Source organism: Muntiacus reevesi, chromosome 9 (assembly GCF_963930625.1).
Source record: "Muntiacus reevesi chromosome 9, mMunRee1.1, whole genome shotgun sequence".
NCBI lineage: Eukaryota > Metazoa > Chordata > Mammalia > Artiodactyla > Cervidae > Muntiacus > Muntiacus reevesi.
In genome coordinates this window covers 69,101,219-69,126,051 of record NC_089257.1, presented here as the reverse complement: position 1 = coordinate 69,126,051, position 24,833 = coordinate 69,101,219, and the positions used below count along the sequence as shown (strand labels likewise).

The 24,833-nt window shown below is 36.0% G+C and overlaps 1 protein-coding gene across 2 annotated transcripts in view; it reads right to left on the bottom strand.

Annotated features, from left to right (window-relative positions):
* Positions 1 to 564: 564 nt before the first annotated feature.
* Positions 565 to 24,833, bottom strand: part of IL18 (interleukin 18) — a 29,511-nt gene continuing 5,242 nt past the window's right edge. Inside the window, exons 2-6 of one of the 2 annotated variants that reach the window (XM_065944886.1) lie at positions 13,597 to 13,683; positions 12,687 to 12,698; positions 8,459 to 8,593; positions 7,493 to 7,626; positions 565 to 4,890 (exon numbers count right to left, since the gene is read on the bottom strand). In XM_065944886.1, coding sequence (XP_065800958.1) covers positions 4,669 to 4,890; positions 7,493 to 7,626; positions 8,459 to 8,593; positions 12,687 to 12,698; positions 13,597 to 13,675 — 582 coding nt within the window. In that variant the 5' untranslated portion in view covers positions 13,676 to 13,683 and the 3' untranslated portion in view covers positions 565 to 4,668. The remainder of the gene's footprint in view (positions 4,891 to 7,492; positions 7,627 to 8,458; positions 8,594 to 12,686; positions 12,699 to 13,596; positions 13,684 to 24,833) is intronic. The other variant, XM_065944887.1, reaches the window with a different exon arrangement.

Here is a 24,833-nt window from a genome sequence, read left to right as displayed (position 1 = left end):
TGCACCTTCCCTCTCATCATCCTAGTTTTCTCATTTTTGCTTCCTGGGATTATATCCCAAATAAATTGCTTGCACACAATTCCCTGTAGTAGACTCTGTGTTTTGTGGGAAGGCAGGAAACTCAAGCTAGAATTCTCATGGTGCTCTCCCTCTCAGAGCCTCTTCTTTCCTTATGCAGAACCACCCCTTCTGTCAAGACTCAGTTCAGGCTATCCCTTTGTATGTCCAAGATTTCAAGTGAAGCTTTGCAAGATTATTGAAAAGGTATACCAGATTCTGTCTAGATCAAGAGGCAGGGAATTTTTAGTTTTTCAGCTCACATTTTTATAGAAAGGAAAATTAAGGACCTATGCCAAAATGTCAAAAATGGTTGTTTAAAGATGGAAGCAATGGGCACTTTGAATTTTCTTCTTTCTGTTACATTGTATTTTCTAAAATTTCTGTAACAAATATGTCTTAATTTTATAGTAAGGAAAAAATAATTTAAGTTAACATAAAAATTCAATCAAATGTAATTTTTTTTAAAGTAATTTTATTAAGGCATAATTTACATATCATAAATTCACCAAATTTAAGGATACAATTCAAGGATTTTTAGAAAGTTTGTTAAGTTGTGCAACCACTACCACATCCAGTTTTAGAACATTTTCTTCTCCCCAGTATGATTTTTCATATCTGTTTACAGTTAATCCCCATTCCCACCCCAACTCTAGGCAAACATGAACCTACTTTTCTGTCATGACAGATTGGTCTTTTCTGGCTATTGTATATAAATAGAATATCATATAATATGAAATCTTCTGTATTTGACTTTTTTAACATAATATTTTAAAAGTTCATTCATGTTGTAGTATTTATCTGTATTTTACACTTTTTTATTAGTATTGATATTTCAATATGGCCCTACCAAATTTTATTTATCTCTTCACTAGTTGAGGGACATTTGGGCTCTTTCCACTTTTTGCCTATTATGAATAATGCTGCTGTGAACATTAATGTATAACTCTGTGGAAACTTATGTTTTATTTTCTTGAGTAGATATGTAACAGTGAATTTCTGACCTATATGAAAAAATTATATTTAAACTTATAAGAAATTGCAAAATTGCTTTCCAAAGTGACTCTACTACTTCACATTTCTGTCAGCAGTGTATGAGAATTCCTTTTTCTTCATATTTTTTGTCAGCACTTGTTATTGTCTTTTTATTTATTTATTTTTTACTAACTTAAGTAGTTTGTTGTTCAAAAAAAGAAAAGTATTTTGTTGTTCAGTCGGTCAGTAATATCTGATGCTTTGCTACCCATGGACTACAGCACACCAGGCTTCCACTAAATACAGTTAATTTAAAATACTTTATTAGCTTCAACTGGGCATATACCCAGAGAAAACCATAGTTCAAAAAGACACATGTACCTCAATGCTTATTGCAGCACTATTTACGATAGCCAGGACACGCCATTGTAACAACCTAGAGTATTGTTATTACATGAGATAACTCAAATGTCCATCAACAGAGTAATGGATAAAGAAGATGGGTACCTATATACAATGGAATATTACTTAGACATAAAAAGGAGCGAAATAGGGTCATTTGTAGAGACACCTAAAGACTGTGATGCAGAGCGAAGTAAATCAGAAATAGAACACAAATATCATATATTAATGCATATATGTGAAATCTGAAAAAATTGGTATAGGTGATCTTATTTACAAAACAGAAATAGAGACACAGACATAGAGAACAAATAAGTGTATGGATACCAAGGGGGAAAGAGGGAGTGAAATGAACTGGGAGATTGGGATTGACATATATATGTTATTGATACTATGTATAAAATAGATAACCAATGAGAACCCACTGTATAGCATAGGGAACTCTACTCAATGCTCTGTGGTGACTTAAATGGGAAGGAAATCCAAGAGAAAGGATATATGTGTACCTCAGCTGACTCACTTTGCTGCGCAGTAGAAACTGACACATATTGTAAGGCAATTATTCTCTAATCAAAGTTTAAAAACTAAAAACAAAATACTTTTCAGAGCTCCCCAATATATTAATTTTACATGTACAGCATAGTAATTCAGTATTTTTATAGCTTATACTCTATTAAAAGTTATTATGAGATAATGGCTCTAATTCTCTGTTCTATATAATATTAATATGTCCTTGTTTCTTAACTATTTTATACATAGTGCTTTATATCTCAGCCCCATACCCCTAATTTGCTCCTCCTTTTTCTGTTGTTTTGATCATAGCCATTCTGGTGGATGTGAAGTGGCATTTTATTGGGTCTTAATTTGCATTTTCCTGATAACAAATACAACTTCCCTGGTGGCTAACAATGTTAGGCATCATTTCATGTGCTCATTAGTCATTTGCACCTCTTTGGAGAAATTTCTATTTAAATCTTTTGCCCATTTAAAGAATTGGGTTGTCTTTTATTGAGCTGAATATTTCTTTGTATTTTCTGGATACAAATTTTTTTGCCATACATACAAGTGATTTACAAATATTTCCTCTGTGGCTTGCCTTTTTACTTTCTTAATGACATCTTTTGAATAAAAATTTTTTGAAAAAATTTAAAATTTGGAATAATAGTCACAGACCTTACAAAGATATTATCTAGAGAGGTCCCCTGTACCATTCATCCAGTTTAATTTCCAAATTTTGAATTTTGATAAAGTTCAATTTATTAAATTTTTTCTTTTATAGATCATGCTTCTTGGGTTGTGTCTAAAAAAAACCTTTGCCTAACTCAAAGTTCTTGACATTTTCTCCTGTTTTATTCTAAAAGTTTTACAACTTCAGTTCTTACATTAAAGTCTCTGATTTTGAATCAATTTCTGAATATAATGTAAAGGGTATAGCTAATCTCTTTGTTCATTTTGCTTGTGGATATTCTGTTGTTCCAGCATCATTTGTTGAAAACTCTTCTTTTCTACCAAATTGCTTTTGTCAAAAATTAATTGGCCATAAATATAAGGGTTTATTCTTGGACCCTCAGATTTGTTCCATTGATCTGTATGTTTACCCTTGTGTCAGTACCAACTTATTCTGATTACTGCAGCTTATATTAAGTTTTAAGATTAGGAAATGAAAGTTATCCAACTTTTTTCTTTTTCAAAACATTTGGACTATTCCATGCTTTTGGATTTCCTGCTTCCCAGGTGGCTCAGTGGGAAAAGAATATGTCTGCAATACAGGAGACACAGGAGACACGGGTTTGATCTCTGAGTTGGGAAAATCTCCTGGAGGAGGAGAAGGCAACCCACTCCAGTATTCTTGCCTGGAGACTCCCATGGACAGAGGGTTCTGGGAGGCTAGTCCATAGGATCACAGTCAGACACAACTGAAGGGACTTAGCACAGAGCATACACATATATTTTAGGCACAGGTTGTCAACTTCTGCAAAAAAACCTGCTGGAATTTTGGTGGAGATTGAGTTGAATCTAATGAACAATTTGGGGGGAAACTGCCATCTTAACAACATTGAGTCTTCCAAACAGTGAATGTGAAGTGTTTCGTCTCTCCATTTAGAATGTATTTAATTTTTCTCAGCCCTGTTTTGAAATTTTCAATGTTTAAAACTTGTACTTCTTTTGCCAACTTTATTTATATGTTATATTCTTTGTAATATCATTGTAAATGGAACTGCTTTCTTATTTTTGTATTCAGATTGTTCATTCTCATATATAAAAATACAATTCATTTTTGTATACTAATCTTGTATTCTGTGACATCGCTAAACTTGTTTATTAATTTTAATAGGGGTTTGTGTAAACACATGGGTATATATTCCTTAGGATCTTCTACATTTAGAATCATATTGTCTTCAAATAAGGACAGTTTTCCTTCTTCCTTTCTAATCTGGATAGGTCTTATTTCTTTTTCTTGTAATTTTATTGGCTTGAACCTCTAGCATGATGTTAAACAGAATTTGCAACAGCAGAAATTCTTGAATATTTTTTTAACCATTAAGGTATGATATTAGCATTAGCTTTTCATAGATGCCACTTATCACACTGAGGAGGTTCCTTTCTCTTTCAAGTTTGTTGAGAACTTTTTACTATGAATTAGATTTTGTAAGTGCTTTCCCTGCATTTATTCAGATGATTGTGGGTTTTTATCCTTTATCCTATTAATATGGTATATTACTTGATTTTAAAATATTAAGCCATCTTTGCATTCCTGGATTGAATGGTACTTCATCAGATTGCATAATCCTTTTTATGTGTTGCCAGGTTCAGGATTAATCTGACTTAAAGATATCCTGATTTTGAAAGAAATGCAAAAATTAGTCAAGTGAAGTGGTTTCTTTATAAAATCTTTATGGTTTTAATCACTTATTGAAAACTAGAAAATTCAAGTATCAGTTTTATGCATCATTAGGACCAATAACCCCAAAGATTCAAAACATTTCTATTGAATATAATCTATTTTCCAATTAACACTGTACAGTGTTTTCAAACTATGCATTCTTTTTACACTATACAGATATTTTATTCACCTGGACAAGAAGTCAATTTAATTTTTCAAAAGCTTATTACTAATTTTTCAGTGACATCTTTGAGGGCATTATTCATTTTATCATTATCATTACAGATTCAAACTTATAATCTTTTTGAAGGATAAAAACTCAGACAGTTCAAACTATGCCATTTTAATATCTAGTTCTGGTTTTGAACAGTGAACATTACAGATTTATCTCCATTATCACCTTGTTTTTTCAAAATGAGTTTGAAAAGGTCATTCTCTTTTTCACAAGCTAGAAAGTATCCTCTGTACAATGAAGACTCAAATTGTATCTTGTCATCATGTCCTGGAACACTTCTCTGAAAGAATATGATGTCATTTCCTTCATTATCAATGTTATCAGGAGGATTCATTTCCTATAAAGAAAAAAATTACTTAATTTTTTTAGGACATGACCAATTTGAATATGTGCAGTTTATTTTGAAATATTGCACAGAACTAAAGAAGTTTATATTCTCAAGAATAAAGAAAAAAAATCTCTGAAAGTAGGAATACTGATCTCCTCTCCTTCTTAATTTCTAATCTTCCATTCTTCTTGACCATTTTGACTTTCTCTACCATGTCGTGCACATTTAGGTCCAGGCCTCTGTTTTTCCCAATATATCCATCAAATGATTTCCTTCTCTCCTTTCCCATTCAGTAGAGTCCATTATCTGCTCAAGATGAAGTAGAGTTCCAGCAAAGACCACTGCCTTTTTAGGTTAATATCAGTTCCTGTCTTCTTCAACCATTCACAACTGTAGACACTGATGACCTTCAGCCATAAGCCTAGGGTAGCTCCAGTTTGTGAACCAACTGTGAGAGAGACAGGAAGGAGCAGGAATCCCAGCTGCTTCCTTCAGTGGAGCCAAGAACCGAAACCAGCTATAAATAGACCGGTTATTTGTTCCAGGGCTTGGTCAGCAACTTTTGGTGCTTCCCTGCCAAGCATTTCATTTCCATAGTAGTCCTGAATTTCTGTCCTGAAAGTAGTCTATCTCTTGGCTGGACCCTGCCCTGGGAGGTCAGGTGCTGATTCCTTCGTCTTAGTGACAGAATGGCGTTTTCCAAAAAATGGCTAGATCCCTTGAAACTAACCCTGCTGGTCATCTAACTGATGCTCTTGCCTATGCTCTTCCCATTAGCGCATCATGCCTACTTTTCAGGATGGACTAGAAAATGTGAGGACCTCTTCAGATTCTTTCCATGTTAATCCCAGAACCAGCAGAATATCTGAACTTTATTTTCACCCTCTGGTAGCAAAGATCTTCATGATCCTAACCAAGGACTGACAAAGAGACCTCCAGACCCAAAAGAGCATCCCAGTATCCTCCGTAGATGCCTGAAAGGACCTGGATTTTCCCCCCAAACTTCTCAAGTGGAATTTATAAAGCCATAACTCTTGACCTTTGTCCTTTATCAACAAGTGTGAATCTGATTTGATGACACTATAAACTAGTTCTCCCATTCTACTATTTCCCAAGCATTATTTTCATCTTCCTGACACTGTCCCCAATCTCTCAGTAAGAGTCTACTTACATGTGAAAGTGAAGAGTTAGTTGCTCAGTCATATCCAACTCTTTGTGACCCCATGAACTGTAGCCCACCGGCTCCTCTGTCCATGGGACTTCCCAGGCAAGAATACTAGAGTGGGTAGCCATTCCCTCCTCCAGGGGATCTTCCCAACCCAGGGATTGAACCTGGGACTCCTGCATTCCAGGCAGATTCTTGACTATCTGAGCCACCAGGGAAGCCTCCGCTTACATATAGATCTGGCTTTTCCCAGTTTCTGATCCTATCTCGCAGCTGAATTAGTTTTCCTCTATCCCACATGGCTTGAGCTTGGCTATCTCCCTCCTTCCCTTCTGATTTTGTTGCTAATCCCCTCCACCCTGCCTGGCCACCTCCAGGCTTCTAAAGCCATTACAGTAACTGAGCTTCCTGACTGTCAGATCAGAGAACAGGGATTCCAAATTGTCACTTGAAGGGGTGGTACTTTGCTTGGAAGGGAATGGCTAAGGGTTTTTCTTTTCTTTCTTTTTTTTTTTTTTTTTGGAAGCTCTATCTGTTACAGATGCACTGGTCTTACTTGGATTATATTTTAGTGTGGCTTTTCCCTCTGTCCCAAGTTGCTCCTTTGCATGTCTGTGAAGGTCTTACTCTAACTTTCAGTGCAAACTGGGTGATCTTTATTGTAGTTCTTTATTGGCAAATCTCCACTCAGAAAGTCTTCATGACATGAGATTCACTTTTGAAATACTGCCAGTATGTGAGCATCCCCTGGCTGCTCTCATTGGGAGGAAAGTTTTCTGAGTTAACCCATATCTATAGTTGGTTGTTTATCTAATAATAATGGAAAAAATAGAGAAAAATAATGATGGAGAATAGAGAAACAAGCAGTGGCCAAAAAGAATTTACATCTGGCTTTGAGATACATCGTACCATTGCTTTACAACTGATCCTATTAATTTTGTTCACTTAGATTAACATTGAAAATAACATATATCAACTGAATGTTATGTTGCAAGGTTGTTGTAAGGTTGTAGCAAGACTTAGGCTAAGAAGCAGGAACAAAATGATTAGGGGTTAAAATATTATCATCATAATTTACACAGTAGAGGGTTTACAGAAGAACTATTAACTTCATTCCTTATAGCAGGACTTACTCTGGAAAGCCACATGCAGTTCTTAAAATAAAATAATTCATAAATTATTGTGTGTTATTGTTTATCTATAGGTTGATTATTCAGAAGACCTGGATTATGAAACAAGTGTTGAAAACCCTCTCTCTCTATGGCAAGATCCAAAAAACCATGATGTTATTACAGTAGATTAAAGAATTTAACAATTTTCAGTAACTATGTTCATGGTTCTCTACTTCTTGCTATTCTTGTCCAGACAAAAGGTTGGACTGGGGATATTTGGGTTTTCTAATTTTGCACATAAAAATGACTAAAAAAAATTAAGACTCAGTCTTACCTTAAAGGAAAGAATTTTGTTCTCACAGGAGAGAGTAGACATTTTCTTACACTGCACAGAGATGGTTACAGCCAGACCTCTAGTGAGGCTGTCTTTGTACATATATATGATAAATATGGTCTGGGGTGCATTATCTGAAACAAACATTAATAAATGAGAACATTAGTTAGAAGAATTTTTGCAAATAAGTATTTAGGGGAGTTAGCCAAAAGACAGTCCTTAATAGGCCCATTTCCAATCCCACGCTCTGAGATTCAGCCACTTAGCAGATGGAGACTATGAACAGTGATTCATACATTCTTTAAAACATATTTGAGTATGTATTATAATACAAATACAACAGCTTTTTAAGTGTGTTAGAAATATTCTGAATGCTAAAAGACTTCCTTTAACTTTTAAACACTAAATAGAATATTAAAGCTCTATCTGTTAAGATAAAAATTGAGCATTTTTCAAGAGTACACCATTCACTTTTCCAACTCTGCCTAAAATCTCATATTTGAAATTCATACCCTGGAAGGCACAGTAAACTTATACATTTTCTAAGGCACTCTAAATTTCTGGTGGAAGATAGACTTATGTGAAGTGCTTATATATTTATATTTAATCTTGAGTTTTGAAAATGTTATCAGCAATTTCAGCTATCACCAGCAGGTATTAAGGATCCAACTCAATGGAGATCACTTAGAGTTGATATATTAAACAATATTTTAATATTGTTACAGTGAAGGGACTGATGATCCAAGGATAGGTTCAAACAGCATGATCCCTAGCACTATCTTTATTGCATCATTTTTTCAGCCCAACTAAAAAATATGGATTCCCTATAAAGTTTCTTGTCAGTGAAATTCCACCACTATGACTTTTCATGTAAACTACTGTCTATCACAGAAAATGTAAGCAGTTAAATGGAATAAGAAGAAGTAGCTTATTATTTCCATATTTACAAATATATATTAACAATACCTGAACAGTCAGAATCAGGCATATCCTCAAAGACAGGTTGATTTCCCTGGTTAATGAAGAGAACTTGGTCGTTCAAATTTCGTATGATTGAGAGTTTAGGTTCAAGCTTGCCAAAGTAATCTGATTCCAGGTCTTCTAAAATGCACATGAAATCTCATTAAAAAAATTTTTTTTCCAAATTTACAAATAGGCATACTACACATTCCATTTTCAATAACAATCACAATTTTTTTGTATTAGAAACTAAGGTAAAATTGTACAGTGTTTTTAAATGGACTTCCAGGGGGCACCTTGATTCTTGTTATCACTCAGAACCACTCTATTTTTTAAATCTTCAAATATCCTGCTTTTGACCACAGTCTCCTATCATTTTAGTCTCAATACTTTTCTTTCACTTTATCTAGTTTTTCTGATTCTTGATTTTCATCCTGTCTTCCCTTCCTTCTCTATGCAGCCTGGACCTCATGATTCATCATTTATACCCTTTTGCCACTGTCTTAAATCCCAAACTCATTTGTCTTTCCACTGCAGAACTCTAAACCTGGCTGCTGAATGCACTGCTGGTAACCAATCATACCAATGTACAAATCGGTGCTCTAACAAACCTTCTTTTCCAGCTCAGCATTCTCTTCCATAGGCCACAGCTGCAATTTCAAGCCTTATTCATTCTCCTCAGGATCTCTACACTGTCATCTCTGCTTCACTTTCAGCAAATGATTTCCTGCTACTTCACTTACAAACTTAACAATGGCATCACCTCTTACTTTCTCTACCCTTCTCATCCCAAGCGAAATGTGAAAAGGGGGCCTCTTCTGGTATCTAAGGCTAAACTCATCTGTGTGTAACATGTACTTTCAACGAGTCAGTCATTCCCTCTCTTCCATCAACTCAGCAATTTTACTTCCTGGATTTTATCCTGAGGAGATAGCAGACAAATGTGTAAATATTTCTCTACAAGAATGTTTATGCGGGGACTTCCCTGGTGGTCCAGTGGCTAAGACTCTGAGCTCCCAATGCAGGGGGTCTGGGTTCGATTCCTGGTCAGGGAACTAGCTCCCATATGCCACAACTAAGGCCCAGAACAACCAAATAAAAAAAAAAAAAAAAAAAAAGAATGTTTATGGGATGACATTAATAATAAAAACAAACTGGACACAACTTAAATGTTCATCAGCTGGGAATTGATTAAATCGATTTTGATATTTCCTTACTATGAATTATCATGAATTTAGTATAATTATGATTTAAAATAATTATTAATTGCCATGGAAAGATGTCCATGTATATTAAACTAGAAAAAGAAGCTTAAGTATGGTATTTTATTAATATATATGTATAAAACATCAAAATAATAGCAATGAATATTTTGGGGTTATTTTCATGTTTTAATTTTTCTTCATTTTCTTATCTTCATTGCCTGAATTATTTATAATTAACAAATTATTTTTATAATCAGAACAACATAAAGCTTTTCTTTCTTTCTTCTTTTTTTTTTTTTAAAGCTTTTCATTTTGAGATTTAAAGCACCTCCATCAACAGAATCTACTCTAAAGCCTGTCTTGTTTCTTTCCTCTTTGTAGAAGCTGAGCTTCTGGTAAGAATTGTATGCATCATTTCCTTACTTTCCATTCACAATTCTACTCATTGCAAGCTTCTACTCACTGGCTCTATTTTTCCATCAAATTGCTTTCACCAAGATGACCAAATTCCCTGTTGCTAATTATAACAGATGCCTTCTGGCTCTTGATTTTCAAGGCTGCAAAATTCAACACAGTGCCTATTAACTCCATCTTGAAATGCTCTCCTGGGGCTGTGGCATTCTCTGATTTTCTTCTTCCTCTTTGGCTACTCTGCTCTGTTTTTTATTAGCTTCTCTTTCTACTGAATCCTTTAAATACAGGTATTCCTCAGAGTTTAGTCCTTGACTTTTACTTTCTCACGCTACACATTTCCTCCAATTTGTCAGTTACTCTTATAGCTCCAGATGACATTTCTATATATGTCACTCACATGTGCAGCCCAAATTTTTATCCTGAGTTTAGAACCACATGTCTAAAAATCTACTGGACATCTCCACTAGGAAGTCATACAGATAAGATCATCAATCACCATCACTAAATCCATCATCTATCTTCCTCTTTGCCTCTCAGACCTCTCCACCTTGCTCTTCCTCCTGTGTTTCCTATTTTGCTGAATAGTACAAATTGCCTATGTGAAAAAACACAGGCATAATCTTTTCTTTCTTTCCATCCCTTTTAAAATCCATGTCCTATTGCTTTTTCCAAGTTTTTTTTTAATCCATTCACAGCTCTTCAATGGCACCCCACTGTGCCTATCTTAATTCATGTCACCATCATTTCTTAAAGGGACTACAATAATAGCCTCTTAATTGGCATCCCCTTTTATTGTCCACACAGCAATTCTTTATACTGAAGCAATTCTTTATACTTTATACTGAAGCTGGAAGGAATTAAAATTCAATCTCAACTAAAGTTAAGATTCAGAGAGATGATCATGTTATCTTTCAATTTTAATGAATGACATGGTCATCTTGAATAAAGTTTATATTTTCCATATTTTCCTTGCAGTTTGTGCTATGTGACTAAATTTGAGTCAATGGAATATGAGTGGACTTAATGTTTACAACTTCTAAATAGAGCCTTTCTTTGAAAAGAGTGGACCTGTCTTCCTCTTATTTTGAAGACTTTCTTGCTAGCTGGGATATAGATTCAGAAAGTGTGATGAAGATTTTCAAGTATGTAGATGAGTTCAACAACTAGGTGATGATGGAAGAGAAAAAGAAAAACTTTAGATTCCAATATCATCAGGCTGCATCCAGCCATAATAATACTGAACTGCTGCCTACTTGGATTTATATTCAAGAGAAGTATTTTTTAAAAATCTTATCCAGTTTCTATATTTTGGGATCTCTTTGTTACAGAAAACTAATCTGTATCCTACATCATACATGTTGTGCTTAATGAATGCCCAAAACCCAAACATAAGGTTGAGGTTCCATGTATCAGAATAAGAGAAACTTATGGATCTTCATCCTATTTTTCATTCTCTCTCATTATTTTCCTACTGCCGCTCTATTCCCATTCTGAATAACTCAAGTCCTTATACATGTTGTGCTTTCCTTTACATCTTTTGCATGTATTCATCTCTCTGCCCAGAATACCTTCTCTTGGCTAACCCCTACTGACTTTTCAATTCTGTCCTCCTTTAAGATGCCCTCCCAGAATCTACTAGGCTAAGTTAGGTGCCCTTCTATGTGCTCCCATAGCGTCCCGTGCCTTTTTAACACTCCACGTTCCAATTGCCTTCCTAATGTGCCTGCTTCTCCCATTAGAACTGTGTTTTGCTTACCATTGTATCGGAGTGCCTAACATAGTGCCGGAGATATAGATGCCAGTACTTACTGAATCAAGTAAATAGGTGTACAGCAATCTTTCAGAAACATGAGAAGCTATGACAATAGTATCTCAATAAATCTGGAGAAAGATACCTGAATGAATAGAATTTTTCAGAAGTTCCTGTTTTCTACTTTTGGTCTAGTAGGGATCACGTTAAGAATGGGGAAAGTGCTACTTTTAAGGAAAAGTATGAGAAACTAGTGACCTTTAATAATCTGGGGGTCTGTTAGAGATCATAGGCGTTATATGGGTATGAGCCTCTCTGAACGCCAGAGGGACAAGGGTTGGGTACATTCACTTCTTGGGAAGACTTCCTGACTCACCCTCACTGGTCTGTTTGCTCTACCCTCCCCTTCTCCTCTGCTTCCAGAATCCCCTCCACCCCGGGAGCCTGCCAGGCTTCTTTCCAGACCATTCTGAGGGGGAGGGTTGAAGAAGGAAGATATTCCTGATTTTGGACAAAATTCTCATCCTTCAGTACCCTGTTCCTATGTACTCAGAGAATGCATGACTTTCTGCTAACCTCAGGATGTTTGTAACAGGCAAGGTCTATTTTGGAGATTCTAATAGCTGTGAATTTCCTAAGCTGGGAGAAACATATTTTGTTGGAAATTCTTTTTTGTATCCCTTATAGTTATCTTTATTCCAAGGCAGTGCTAGTGAGTCCACATTCCTTTGAGGGAATATTAGCTTCTCAAATAGACTGGTATCAGTTCCTATCAGCTGAGAATGGTATTATGGATGTGTCTGTGGGATGTTTACTCAAGTAGCTATTTATTTTGCAAAGAAAGAGAAATAAAGTTATACTTTACCATCATTTTCAGCTAAAGGGGGGAAAAAAAGAAACAAAATACGTTATTTCTATATTTCAACTCAGAATGTCCTCTCACAAACCCTTTAATTACTCTTTTCTGCCCCTCTGTATTCTTTAACCCATATCTTACTGCTGATGGCCTTTGCTGGTCTCCATAAAAATATATAATCATCCAAAAGGTCCCATAAAATGAAGCTAATTAGACTTGGTATGTTCTCAGGTACAGTAGGTATAAAACCTAAATCTAGGTTTCATAAATTTAAATTTGTAGCTAAGAAGAAATTTTATAAAGTGATAGATTTTAATCTCAAATTTATTGCTTCAATGTAAAGTCACCAAAGAAACTTTCTATGAAGCTTTCAAGTGAAGCCAAACTGCCCAAGGAAGATTAATCATAAGAATCTGTTTTTATTTGTCAAACATATTTACATAAAACAACTCACAGAACTCTAGATTTAAGATACATATCTCTTATGTAATTTGCCCATTTGCTTTGGGAAATTGTATTGCCCAAATGTTTCCAATTTTGTGGGATTTTCATGACATGCACCTGCAGCCACCTTCTGGGTGGGCTGCTATGAACTAAATGCCAGGACAGGCGGCAGGACAAAGTATTGGGACCTTGGACATACTACGACTAATTTCTAGAGGCCCAATGTTTTTTTCCAGAGAAGTGTGTGTCTTACAAAGGAATTTGGTAACAAAAAACAAGTCACTTAATAGTTTGCCTATAACATCTTTTCTAGTTGAATGGTTGTTCAGTCGCTCAGTCGTGTCCAACTCTTTGTAACTCCATGGACTGCAGCACACCAGGCTTCCCTGTCCTTCACCATCTCCTGGAGCTTGCTCAAACTCTAGTTGAATACATGTATCTAAACCCTGTATTTGGTCCACTGTTTTGAACTTACCTACAAAATAAAGTGTATTGTTAATAAATTTCATTTCCACAAAGCTGATGCAATTGTCTTCTGCTGGTTCTGCAGCCATCTTTATGCCTAATGAAAGCAAACAGTCATCTGTTAAAAGGTAGTGATTGTTCCTTTTACACAAAAGTTCCTTTTACCACTTACTGCCTTGTTCTACCTCCAATTTCAGAAGTCCAGCATGTTGATGAACACTCTGGACATTTAATAAATGCCAGGAGTCTTCAGTTTATGAATGCATGTGTTCAAATGTTCTCTTGCAAACCATTAGATATTTGAAACCTAGATAATGGAAGTATATTCTCTTTAAACAGTGTTATAAAGGGAGGATAAATAGTCCATTATTGAACTGATTTACTATTCCAGTATTTTGTTGGAAATATACATATATTATCAGTATAAACATAGGATGCCAGAAACATCTAATCCTGTCCTTTCATTAGGGACTGGTTCCGTCTCAGCCTTACAACCAATGGGATCCTGTGAGTGAAAGACTGAAGACTGTGACTTCACTGTCAAAGTGCTAAAGGTGAGGCAATGCTAAAAATGGTGTTTCTGCCTGGGAGTGGGGGTGGGGTAAAAGGAGGCTGAAGGGCTCTGCATTTGATAGCTCCCTCTCTGAGCCAGAGGAGCTTTTGATCTGGAGTCTGGACTGTACTATGTTATGCTTTTAGCACAAGTAATACATAAATACAATCTTTCTGTTAAAAAAAAAAATCAAATAATACAGAATTTGAAAATGCTAAGAATTTTTTTGCTCTTTTACTCTGTTCCACTCCACCCAGCCTCACTCCAAAATGGTGTGTATCCTTCCAGACCTTTGTTTATGGAGCAAGGGTTCTAAATCTGGGAAATCTGTGAACTTGGATAGGGGAAAAAAAACCTCACAAATATTTTTCACCAACTTCTAATTCTAACTGAAATTTAACAGTTCCTTCCATTATGCTGCAGGAAACAAACCACAGTATTATTCACAATATCTGTGACTATCATTAATAGACATACATATTTTCTACTGTATTATAATTATTGCAGAGATCTTGAAATATGGCTCATTACTACTTTGAAACATATGGAAGTTATATTTTCAACATGACATCTTGTTATTTAACGTGTTAATAAAGACTCACACATAAACCTATTAAAGTTTGTTAAAAATTTTTTGGTAACTCTTTAATTATGAAAGATTTCCTTTCTAATCCTAAATATTTAATTTTATGCATATAAAAACATGATTCTGAAAAGGACCCCACACACTCACCAGACTGGTCACGGAGTTGGGGGGGGGTCCATATGACAGAAATGATTAAGAAATTCTACTAGACCTCAGAGGTTCATGGCTCCCTGAGGACAATTATGGTTGGTCCTCCAAGGAAGATGGTTAGGACAAAGCTGTCAATTAGTTTATATGCCTATACTTAGAGATTAAGAAATGACTCAAATTTTTTCTAGTACAGTTTGCTAGAGGCCAAACATATATAGAGGAAGGAGGAAATTAAAACCCAGTTGAAAACAATTTACTCATTTTAAGCTAATATAAACTAATTGTTACTTTTTATTATGGAAAATTTGTACACATTGTGAAATGATCACCACAGTAAATTCAGTAACAATCTGTTACTGCACAGTTGCAAAAATTCTTTAAAAAAAATTCTTTTTCTTATGATAAGAATTTCTAAGATAATTTATTAGTAACTTTCAAATTTGTAATAAAATATTATTGACTATAGTGGACATGCTGTACTTTACATCCTGTAACTTATTTATAACTTGAAGTTTGCACCTCTTGATCCCCTTCATTCATTTTGCCTGCCCCTTCCCCCTCCCCTCTGTTGACCACTAATCTGTTCTCTCTGAGCTTTATTTTGTTTCATTTTTTTTTGGATTTCACATATAAGTGAAATTATACAGTATTTATCTCTCTGTTGGATTTATGCTATAACACTATCAGATCCATTCATGTTGTTGCAAGATTTCATTATTTTAATGACTAGTATTCCATTATATACACCACATCTTCTTTATCCATTCCTCCATTGATGGATACTTATGTTGTTTCCTGCTCAGTTCGGTTCAATCGCTCAGTCGTATCTGACACTTTGTGACCCCATGGACAGGAGCACACCAGGCTTCCTCCTGGAGCTTGTTCAAACTCATGTCCATTGAGTCGGTGATGCCATTGAACCATCTTATCCTCTGTCGTCCCCTTCTCCTCTGGCTTTAAATGTTTCCTAGCATCAGGGTCTTTTCCAATGAGTCAGTTCTTTTACATCAGTTGGCCAAAGTATTGGAGCTTCAGTTTCAGGATCGGTCTTTCCAATGAGTATTCAGGACTGATCTCCTTTAGGATGGATTGGTTAGATCTCCCTGCAGTCCAAGGGACTGGCTAGAGTCTCCTCCAACACCACAGTTCAAAAACATCAATTCTTCGGCACTCAGCTTTCTGTAGGTCCAACTCTCACATCCATACATGACTACTGGAAAAACCATAGCTTTGACTAGACAGACCTTCATCGGCAAAGTAGTGTCTCTGCTTTTTAATACGCTAAGTTGGTCATAGCTTTTCTTCCAAGGAGCAAGCATCTTTGAATTTCATGGCTGTAGTCACCATCTGCAGTGATTTTGGAGCCCAAGAAAATAAAGTCCTCACTGTTTCCATTGTTTCCCCAACTATTTGCCACGAAGTGATGGGACTGGATGCCATGATCTTTGTTTTCTGAATGTTGAGTTTGAAGCCAGCTTTTTCACTCTCCACTTTCACTTTCATCAAGAGGCTCTTTTGTTCCTCTTCGCTTTCTGCCATTAAGGGTGGTGTCATCTGCATATCTGAGGTTATTGATATTTCTCCTGGCAATCTTGATTCCAGCTTGTGCTGCCTCCAGTCCAGCGTTTCTCATGATATATTCTGCATATAAGTTAAATAAGCAGGGTGATAATATACAGCCTTGATGTACTTCTTCCCCAATTTGGAACCAGTTCATTGTTCCAAGTCCGGTTGTAACTGTTGCTTCTTGACCTGCATACAGATTTCTCAGTAGGTAGGTAAGGCGGTCTGATATTCCCATCTCTTGAAGAATTTTCCAGTTTGTTGTGATCCACACAGTCAGTGGCTTTAGCATAGTCAGTGAAGCAGAAGTAGATTTTTCTCTCAAATTCTCTTGCTTTTTCTATGATCCAGTGGATGTTGGCAGTTTGATCTCTGTTTCCTCTGTCTTTTCTAAATCCAGCTTGAACATTTCTGGAAGTTCCTGGTTCACATACTGTTGAAGCCTGGCTTGGAGAATTTTGAGCATTACTTTGCTAGCATGTGAAATGAGTGTGATTGTGCGGTAGTTTGAACATTCTTTGGCATTGCCTTTCTTTGGGATTGGAATGAAAACTGACCTTTTCCAGTCCTGTGGCCACTGCTGAGTTTTCTAAATTTGCTGGCATGTTGAGTGCAGCATTTTAACAGCATCATCTTTTAGGATTTTCCATATCTTGCCTATTATGAATAATCCTGCAATGAACATAGGTTTGAATATCTCTCTTTGAATTAGTATTTTTGTTTTCAACAGATACTCAGAAGTAGAATTGCTAGATCGTATGATAATTCTATTTTTAATTTTTTGTTTTCCATAGTGTCTACAGAAATTTACATTTCTACCAACAATGCATAAAGTTTCTTTTTCCACACATTTTTGTCAACACTTGCTATTTCTTATTCTTTTGATAATTTTAAGAGATATGTAGATGATAAATTGTCTTTCTGATGATTAGTGATACTGGGCATCTTTTTATGTACCTGTTGGTCATTTGTATGTCTTGTTTGGAAAAATGTCTATTCAGATCCTCTGACAATTTTTTAAAGTCAGGTTTTTTTGTTGTTGTTGCTGTTAGGGTTGTGTGAGTTCTTTATACGCTTTGACTATTAATCCCTTATTGGATATGATTTGCAAATATGTTCTCCCATTAAAATGTTGCCTTTTACTTTTGTTGATAGTTTTCTTCACTGTGCACGAGGTTTTTTGTTTGACATAGTCTCATTATTTGGAGTCAGAGCCAAATATATATATATTGCCGGACTGATGTCAAGGAGTTGTCTGCTTATGTGTTCTTGTAGGAGTTTCGTGGTTTCTGGTCTTACATGTAAGTCTTTAATCCACTTTGAGTTAATCTTCCTGTAGAGTGTGAAACAGTGGGCCAGTTCAGTTCTTTTGCATGTGGCACCAGTTTTCCCAATACAATTTATTGAAGAGACTGTCGTTTTCTATTGTATATTCTTGCCTCCTTTTTCATAGGTTACCTGGTCATACACGTGTGGGTTTATTTCAGGGCTCTCTGTCTTGTTCCATTAATCTATGTGCCTGTTTTGTGTGTGTGTGTGTGTGCTAATATCATACTGTTTTGACTACTATAGCTAGCAATGTATTAATAGTTTGAAATCAGGGAGTACAATGCCTCCAGCTTTGTTCTTCTTTCTCAAGATTGCTTCAGTTATTCAAAATCTTTTGTGGTTCCATACAAATTTTAGGATGCATTGTTCTATTTCTGTGAAAAATGCCACTGAAGTTTTAATAGGGATTGCATTGAATCCGTATATTGCCTTGGGTAATACAGACATTTAAATCATATTAATTCTTCCAATTCACGAGCATGGAATATCTTTTCATTTATTTGTATTGCCTTCATTTCTTTCATCAGTGTCGTACAGTTTTCAGCATTATAGGTCTTTCACCTCTTTGACTAAGTTTATTCCTAGATATTTTATTCTTCTTGATATAATTGCAAATGGGATTGTTTTCTTAATTTCTCTTTCTTGTTCTTTGTTGTTAGTGTATACTAAAGCAACAATGTTTGTATACTGATTTTGTACTCTGCAATTTTACTGTATTCGTTTATTAGTTCTAAATTTTTTTGGGGTGGAGTCTTAGGGTTTTCTATGTATAAAATCATGCTTTCTGCAAATAGTGACAGTTCTACTTCTTCCTTCCCAACTTAGACATCTTTCATTTCTTTTTCATGATGAATTACCCTAGCTAGGAGGGCCCATACTGTGTTGAATAAAACTGGCAATAGTGAGTATACTTATCTTGTTCCTGATCTTAAATTTAAAAATTTCAGCTTTTTGCTGCTGAGTATGATGTTAACTGTGGGTTTGTCAAATATGGCCTTTATTATGTTGAGGTGAGATCTCTCTATACTCACTTTGTTGAGAATTTGTGTGTGTGTGTGTGTGTGAAAGGGTGTTAAATTTTGTCAAATACTTTTCTGAATTTATTGAGATGATCATAAGATTTTTATCCTTTATTTTGTTAATCTGGTGTATCACATTGATTTGTGGAAGTGAACAATCCTTGCATCCCTGGAATAAATCCCACTTGATCATGGTGTATGATCCTATTAATGTATTGTTGAATTTGGTTTGTTAATATTTTGTTAGAATTTCTGCATCTATACCCATGAAGGATATTAGTCCATAATTTTTTTTCTGGTTTCCTTGTCTGGTTTTGGTGTCAAGGTAATGCTAGCCTTACAAAATGAGTTTGGAAGCATTCACTTCTCTTTAGTTTTTTGGAACACTTTCAAAAGGATTGATGTCGATCTTCTTTGAATGTTTGGTAGAATCCATTAGTAAACATTTCCATCTTAGACTTTTGCTTGCTGGGAGTTTTTTGATAGCTGATTCAGTCCAGTCTTCGAAAACTGAGTATTTCTAGAAATTACCCATTTCTTCTAGCTTGCCTGGTTAGTTGCTGCATAATTGTTCACATAAGTCTTTTATGATCCTTTGTATTTCTTTGCATCAGTTGTAATTTCTGCTCCTTCATTTATGATCTTTTTTGTTTAAGTTCTTTGTCTTTTTTTCTTGTTTCCTTAAGGTGTGTCAATTTCGTTTATCTTTTCAAAGAACCAGATCCTAGTTTCATTGATCTTTTCTATTATCTTTTGGGCTTCCCAGGTGCCACAGTGGTGAAGAACCAGTCTGCCAGTGCAAGAGATGCAGGAGACACAGGTTCGATCCATCCGTAGGTCAGAAAGATCCTCTGGAGAAGGAAATGGAAACCCACTCCAGTATTCTTGCCTGGAAAATTCCATGGACAGAGGAGCCTGGCAGGTTACAGCCCATGGGGTTGCAAAGGGTTGGACATGACTGAGCACACATGCATGTAGTTGTCCTTTCAGTTTGTATTTCATTTATTTCTGCTCTGATTTTTTATTATTTCCATCCTTCTGCTGACTTTGGGCTTAATTTGTTCTTTTTTAAGTTCTTTAATTGTAAAGTAGGGTCATTTATTTGAGATTTTTCTTGTATCTTAAGGTAGGCCTGTATCACTATAAACTTCCCTCTTAGAACTCCTTTGGCTGTATCCCATAAGTTTTGACATGTTAATTTTCCATTTTCACTTGTCTCAAGGTAATTTTTAAATTTCTCTTTTGATTTGTTCATTGACCCTTTGGTTGGTCATAGGATGTTTTTTAATCTGCACATATTTGTGATTTTTCCTTTTTTTAAAATAGTTGATTTCTATTTTCAAACCATTGTGATGAGAAAAGATGCTTGACATGATTTTGATCTTAAATTCATGAAACTTATTTTGTGGCCTAACATACAATCCATCGTGGAGAATGTTCCACATGCACTTGGGTGCACTTAAGAAGAATATGTATTCTGCTTCTTTTGGCTGGAATGTTCTGTATATATTCATTAAGTTTGAAATGAGTCTTGTAGGCAGCATATAGATGGTTCTTGGTATTTTTATTCATTCAGCTACTCTCTGTCTTTTGACTGAAGAATTTAGTCCCCTTACTTAAAAAAAAATTATTTTAATTGGAGGATAATTACAATACTGTGATGGCTTTTGCCATACATCAACATGAATCGATCATGGGTATACATGTGTACCCCCATCCTGAACTGCCTCTCCACCCTATCCCTCTGGGTTGTCCCAGAGCACTGGCTTTGGGTGCCCTGCTTCATGCATCGAACTTGCACTGGTCATCTATTCTACATATGGTAATTACATGTTTCAATGCTATTCTCTCAAACTATCTCACCTAGTCCCCTTACGTTTAAGATAATTATTGATCGCTATGTACTTATTGCCAATTTGTTAATAGTTTTCTGCTTGTCTGCCTGTTTTTTTTTTTTTTTTTTTTTTTTTTTTTTTTTTTAAATATTATTTTATTAGTTGGAGGCCAATCACTTTACAACGTTTCAGTGGGTTTTGTCATACATTGACATGAATCAGCCATATAGTTACACGTATTCCCCAACCCGATCCCCCCTCCCACCTCCCTCCCCACCCGACTCCTCAGGGTCCTCCCAGTGCACCAGGCCCGAGCACCTGACTCATGTATCCCACCTGGGCTGGTGGTCCGTTTCACCATAGATAGTATACATGCTGTTCTTTCAAAACATCCCACCCTCACGTTCTCCCCCAGAGTTCAAAAGTCTGTTCTGTACTTCTGTGTCTCTTTTTCTGTTTTGCATATAGAGTTATCGCCACCATCTATCTAAATTCCGTATATATGTGTTAGTATACTGTAATGTTCTTTATCTTTCTGGCTTACTTCACTCTGTATAATGGGCTCCAGTTTCATCCATCTCATTAGAACTGATTCAAATGAATTCTTTTTAACGGCTGAGTAATATTCCATGGTGTATATGTACCACAGCTTCCTTATCCATTCATCTGTTGATGGGCATCTGGGTTGCTTCCATGTCCTGGCTATTATAAACAGTGCTGCGATGAACATTGGGGTGCACGTGTCTCTTTCAGATCTGGTTGTCTGCCTGTTTTATCATTCCTTTTTGTTTCATCATTTGATAGCTTCTCTGTTGTTTGATGACTTTCTACAGTGTTATGCTTAGATCCCTTCCTCATTTTTTTGTATGTATCTACTACAGATTTTTGCCTGGTGGTTACCATGAGAGTGATATCTAAACAGTTTACATATAAAATATATATTTTAAGTTTATAAGAAGCTTGAATGTATTATAAAACTCTACATTTTCATTTCCACCTCAAACAGTTTATGTTTTGATGTCACTTTAAATTTTTTACTTTCTGTATCCCTTAATTATTTTGCTATTTAAAAATTACCTTTGCTTTTTAATCTTTATACTAATTTTGTAAGTGATTAATCCACCAATTTTATTATATGTTTACCTCTATAATGAGATTTTTACTTTTATCTGTTTCTTATTTCTAATTAGTGCACTTTCTTTTCAGTTTAAGAAAGTCCCTTTAACATTTTTGTAAGGCTGGTTTAATGGAGACGAACTCCCTTAGCTTTTGTTTGTTTGAAAAGCTATTTATTTTTTGCCAGTTTTGAATGGTACACTTTCCAGGTAGAGTATTCTTGATTGGAAGTTTCTTCCTTTCACCAGTTTGAATATATCATGCTACTCTTTTCTGGCATGCAAACTTTCTGCTGAGAAATCTGCTGATACTCTTATGGGGCTTCTTTTGTATGTAATAAATTGTGTTTCCTTTTGTTGTTTTCAAGATTCTCTCTTTAACTTTTGATATTTCAATTATAATGTGTCTTGGTGTCTTTGGATTTTTCTTTTTTTGAAACTCCCTGGACTTCCTGGATCTGGGCGTCTGTTTCACTCCCCAGCTAAGGGAAGTTTTCAGTTATTATTTTTTCAAATAAGTTTTCTGCTCCCCTTTCTCTCTCTTTTCCTTTTGAGAACCCAGTAATGTCAATGCAATTCTGCTTGATACTTGTCCCACCAGTTCCTTAACTTCACTTTTTGAAATTTGTTTTCTATTTTGCTGTTCTGTTCGAGTGAGTTCCACTGCCTTGTGTTCCAGATGACGGATTCTTTCTTTGCTTCATCTCGTCTGCTGTTGAGTCCCTCTAGTGTATTTTTCAGTTTAGTTGTTGTCTTCAGTCTGTGACTTCTGTATGGTACTTTCGTCTATATATTGTCTGTTGAGGTTCTTACTGAGTTCATCCATTCTTCTCCTGAGTTTGATGAGTATCTTTATGACCATTACTTTAAAACCTTTATCAGGTAAATTACTTATCTCCATTTCATTAAGATTTTCTTCTTAATGAAGATTTTCTTAAGAAAGATTTTCTTCTTTCTTTTTATCTTACTCGTTCCTTTGGAACATATTCTTCTCATTCCTCATTTTGCTTGACTTTCTGTATTTGTTTTTATATATTAGGCAAAACAGTTATCTCTCCTAGTCTTAAAGGCATGGCCTTGTGTAAATATGAATCTTAATGTTTAACCTTGCCCTAGTTTTTGGGCACTCAACCTTTGTGGTTGTATATGCAGCCTGATTTATTCTTGATAGGTCCCAAGTATTGAGGGACCTGTGAATATTTCAGAGGGAGAGGCCTCAGTGAGCACCTAGCTTCAGGCTGATTAGAAGTCAGACTCCCAGGCAGCAATTTTTAAGGTATGTAAATATATATTGCCCTGTGGGGCTGCAATTGTAAATTCTGCTAGCCTCCAGATCTGGCCATCTGAAGGTGTCCTTTTGACTACAGTTGGCAAAAATCAGGGCTATAGTAGGGTGTGTGAGATCGTTTCTCATAGGTGCTAGTGAACTGCAGCAAAGCCAAAGAAGAGTGCAGAGATGGTTCCCCCATGGCTTTTAGGTGAGATAAACCTGAAGTGTGCTCCTCAGCCTGAAGCTCCAGGACAAGTCATTAGTCTTTTTTCAAGGGACAGTGGAGGTACATTTCAGTCTGCTGTCTGCACTACCCTGAGGGTGGTAGTCTTCTGAGAACTCCACATTTGATTGTTTCAGATTCATGGTACCCAGAAATGCATTCCCTCTAGCCACCAAAATTACGAGGTCTAGGAACATTCCCCCATGTGGGCTGTGTACACCTGCCTGGCCTTGGCAGGACCAGGAGAGAAATATGGGGGTGCAGTGTGCCCAGTGGTATTAGCAGGTTATAGGGAGAGTGCCAAGATGGCACTCATCTGTGCCAGTGCTAGCAAGATAGAAGGAAAATGCCAAAACAGCACCTGCCAGTGCCTTCATCCAGGTGGAGAGAGTACTAACCAGCTCCTGCACCTTCCTCAGATGCTTTAAGATTAGCAAATGACTCTTCCCTCACATTTGGTCTGGGTGCTTTTCAAACTGCTACTTTTGTGATGGGTCCTATGGTAAATAAATCTGCACACAAGCCCTTTAAGAGAAGAATCTGTTTCCTACAGCCCTGTGGTTCTCCTGGATATAAACTCTACTGATTTGCAAAGCCAGATGTATTGGGGGCTTATCTTTTCAAGGGCTGGGGTGCCTGATGTGGGGCACTGACTTCTTGCTTCTCAGGAATAGCTCTGTAACCAGTCTCTATTGTGGGTTGCTGCATCCTAAGTGGGGTTCTTGGTGAAACCATGTTTCTCCATCTCCTACCCATTTGGATGTGGCTCTTTTATCCTTTCTTGTGGAAGAGATTTCAGTCTGTTTTTAGGTCTTTTTCAGAGGGAATGGTTTATCTATAACTGTAGGTCTCTTGTCTTGGCAGGAGGTGAATTCAAGATCTTGTGAGGCCATGATCTTGAACTGACTGTCCATTTGGTGGCTATTTAACAGTATTACCTAGATTCAGTTCATATATAATATATAAGCATACATATATGTACATATACACATATGTATGCTTTTTATTTTACATTTATTTTATTTTTTAGAGAACCACATGATTCTCCATAAACATTGTTTAAATTTAAAAAAAGACAAGAATTGAGAGAGTATCAGTGAAGTATATGCATCACCATATGTAAAACGGATAGTTGGTAGGAAGTTGATGTATAACACAAGGAGCTTAGCCTGGTCTCTGTGATGACCTGGAGTGGTGGGATGGGAGTAGGCAGAAGGGAGGCTCAAGAGGGAGGGGATGTATATATAAATAAACTCATGGCTGATTCATGTTGCTGTATGGCAGGATGCAACACAACATTGTAAAGTAATTATCCTCCAATTAAAGAAAAAAAAAAGAGAAAGAATGAGCTTTTGGAATATCTAAGTGCCTTGATGAAAGGGGTCAAGGCAAAGTGGGGGTGGGGATATTGAAAATAAATGGCTGAGATTTCCAAAGAAAATTATACCTTCTGGACAATTTCATAAAAATATGGCCTCAAATATTTTAACATGGTTTGCAAATATATCCTTTATTATTTTTTCCCGTGCTAGAATGTAAATTCCATAAAAGTAGGAATATCATCAGCTTCAGTTTTGTGAACCTGGTGCATAGCAGACATCTGA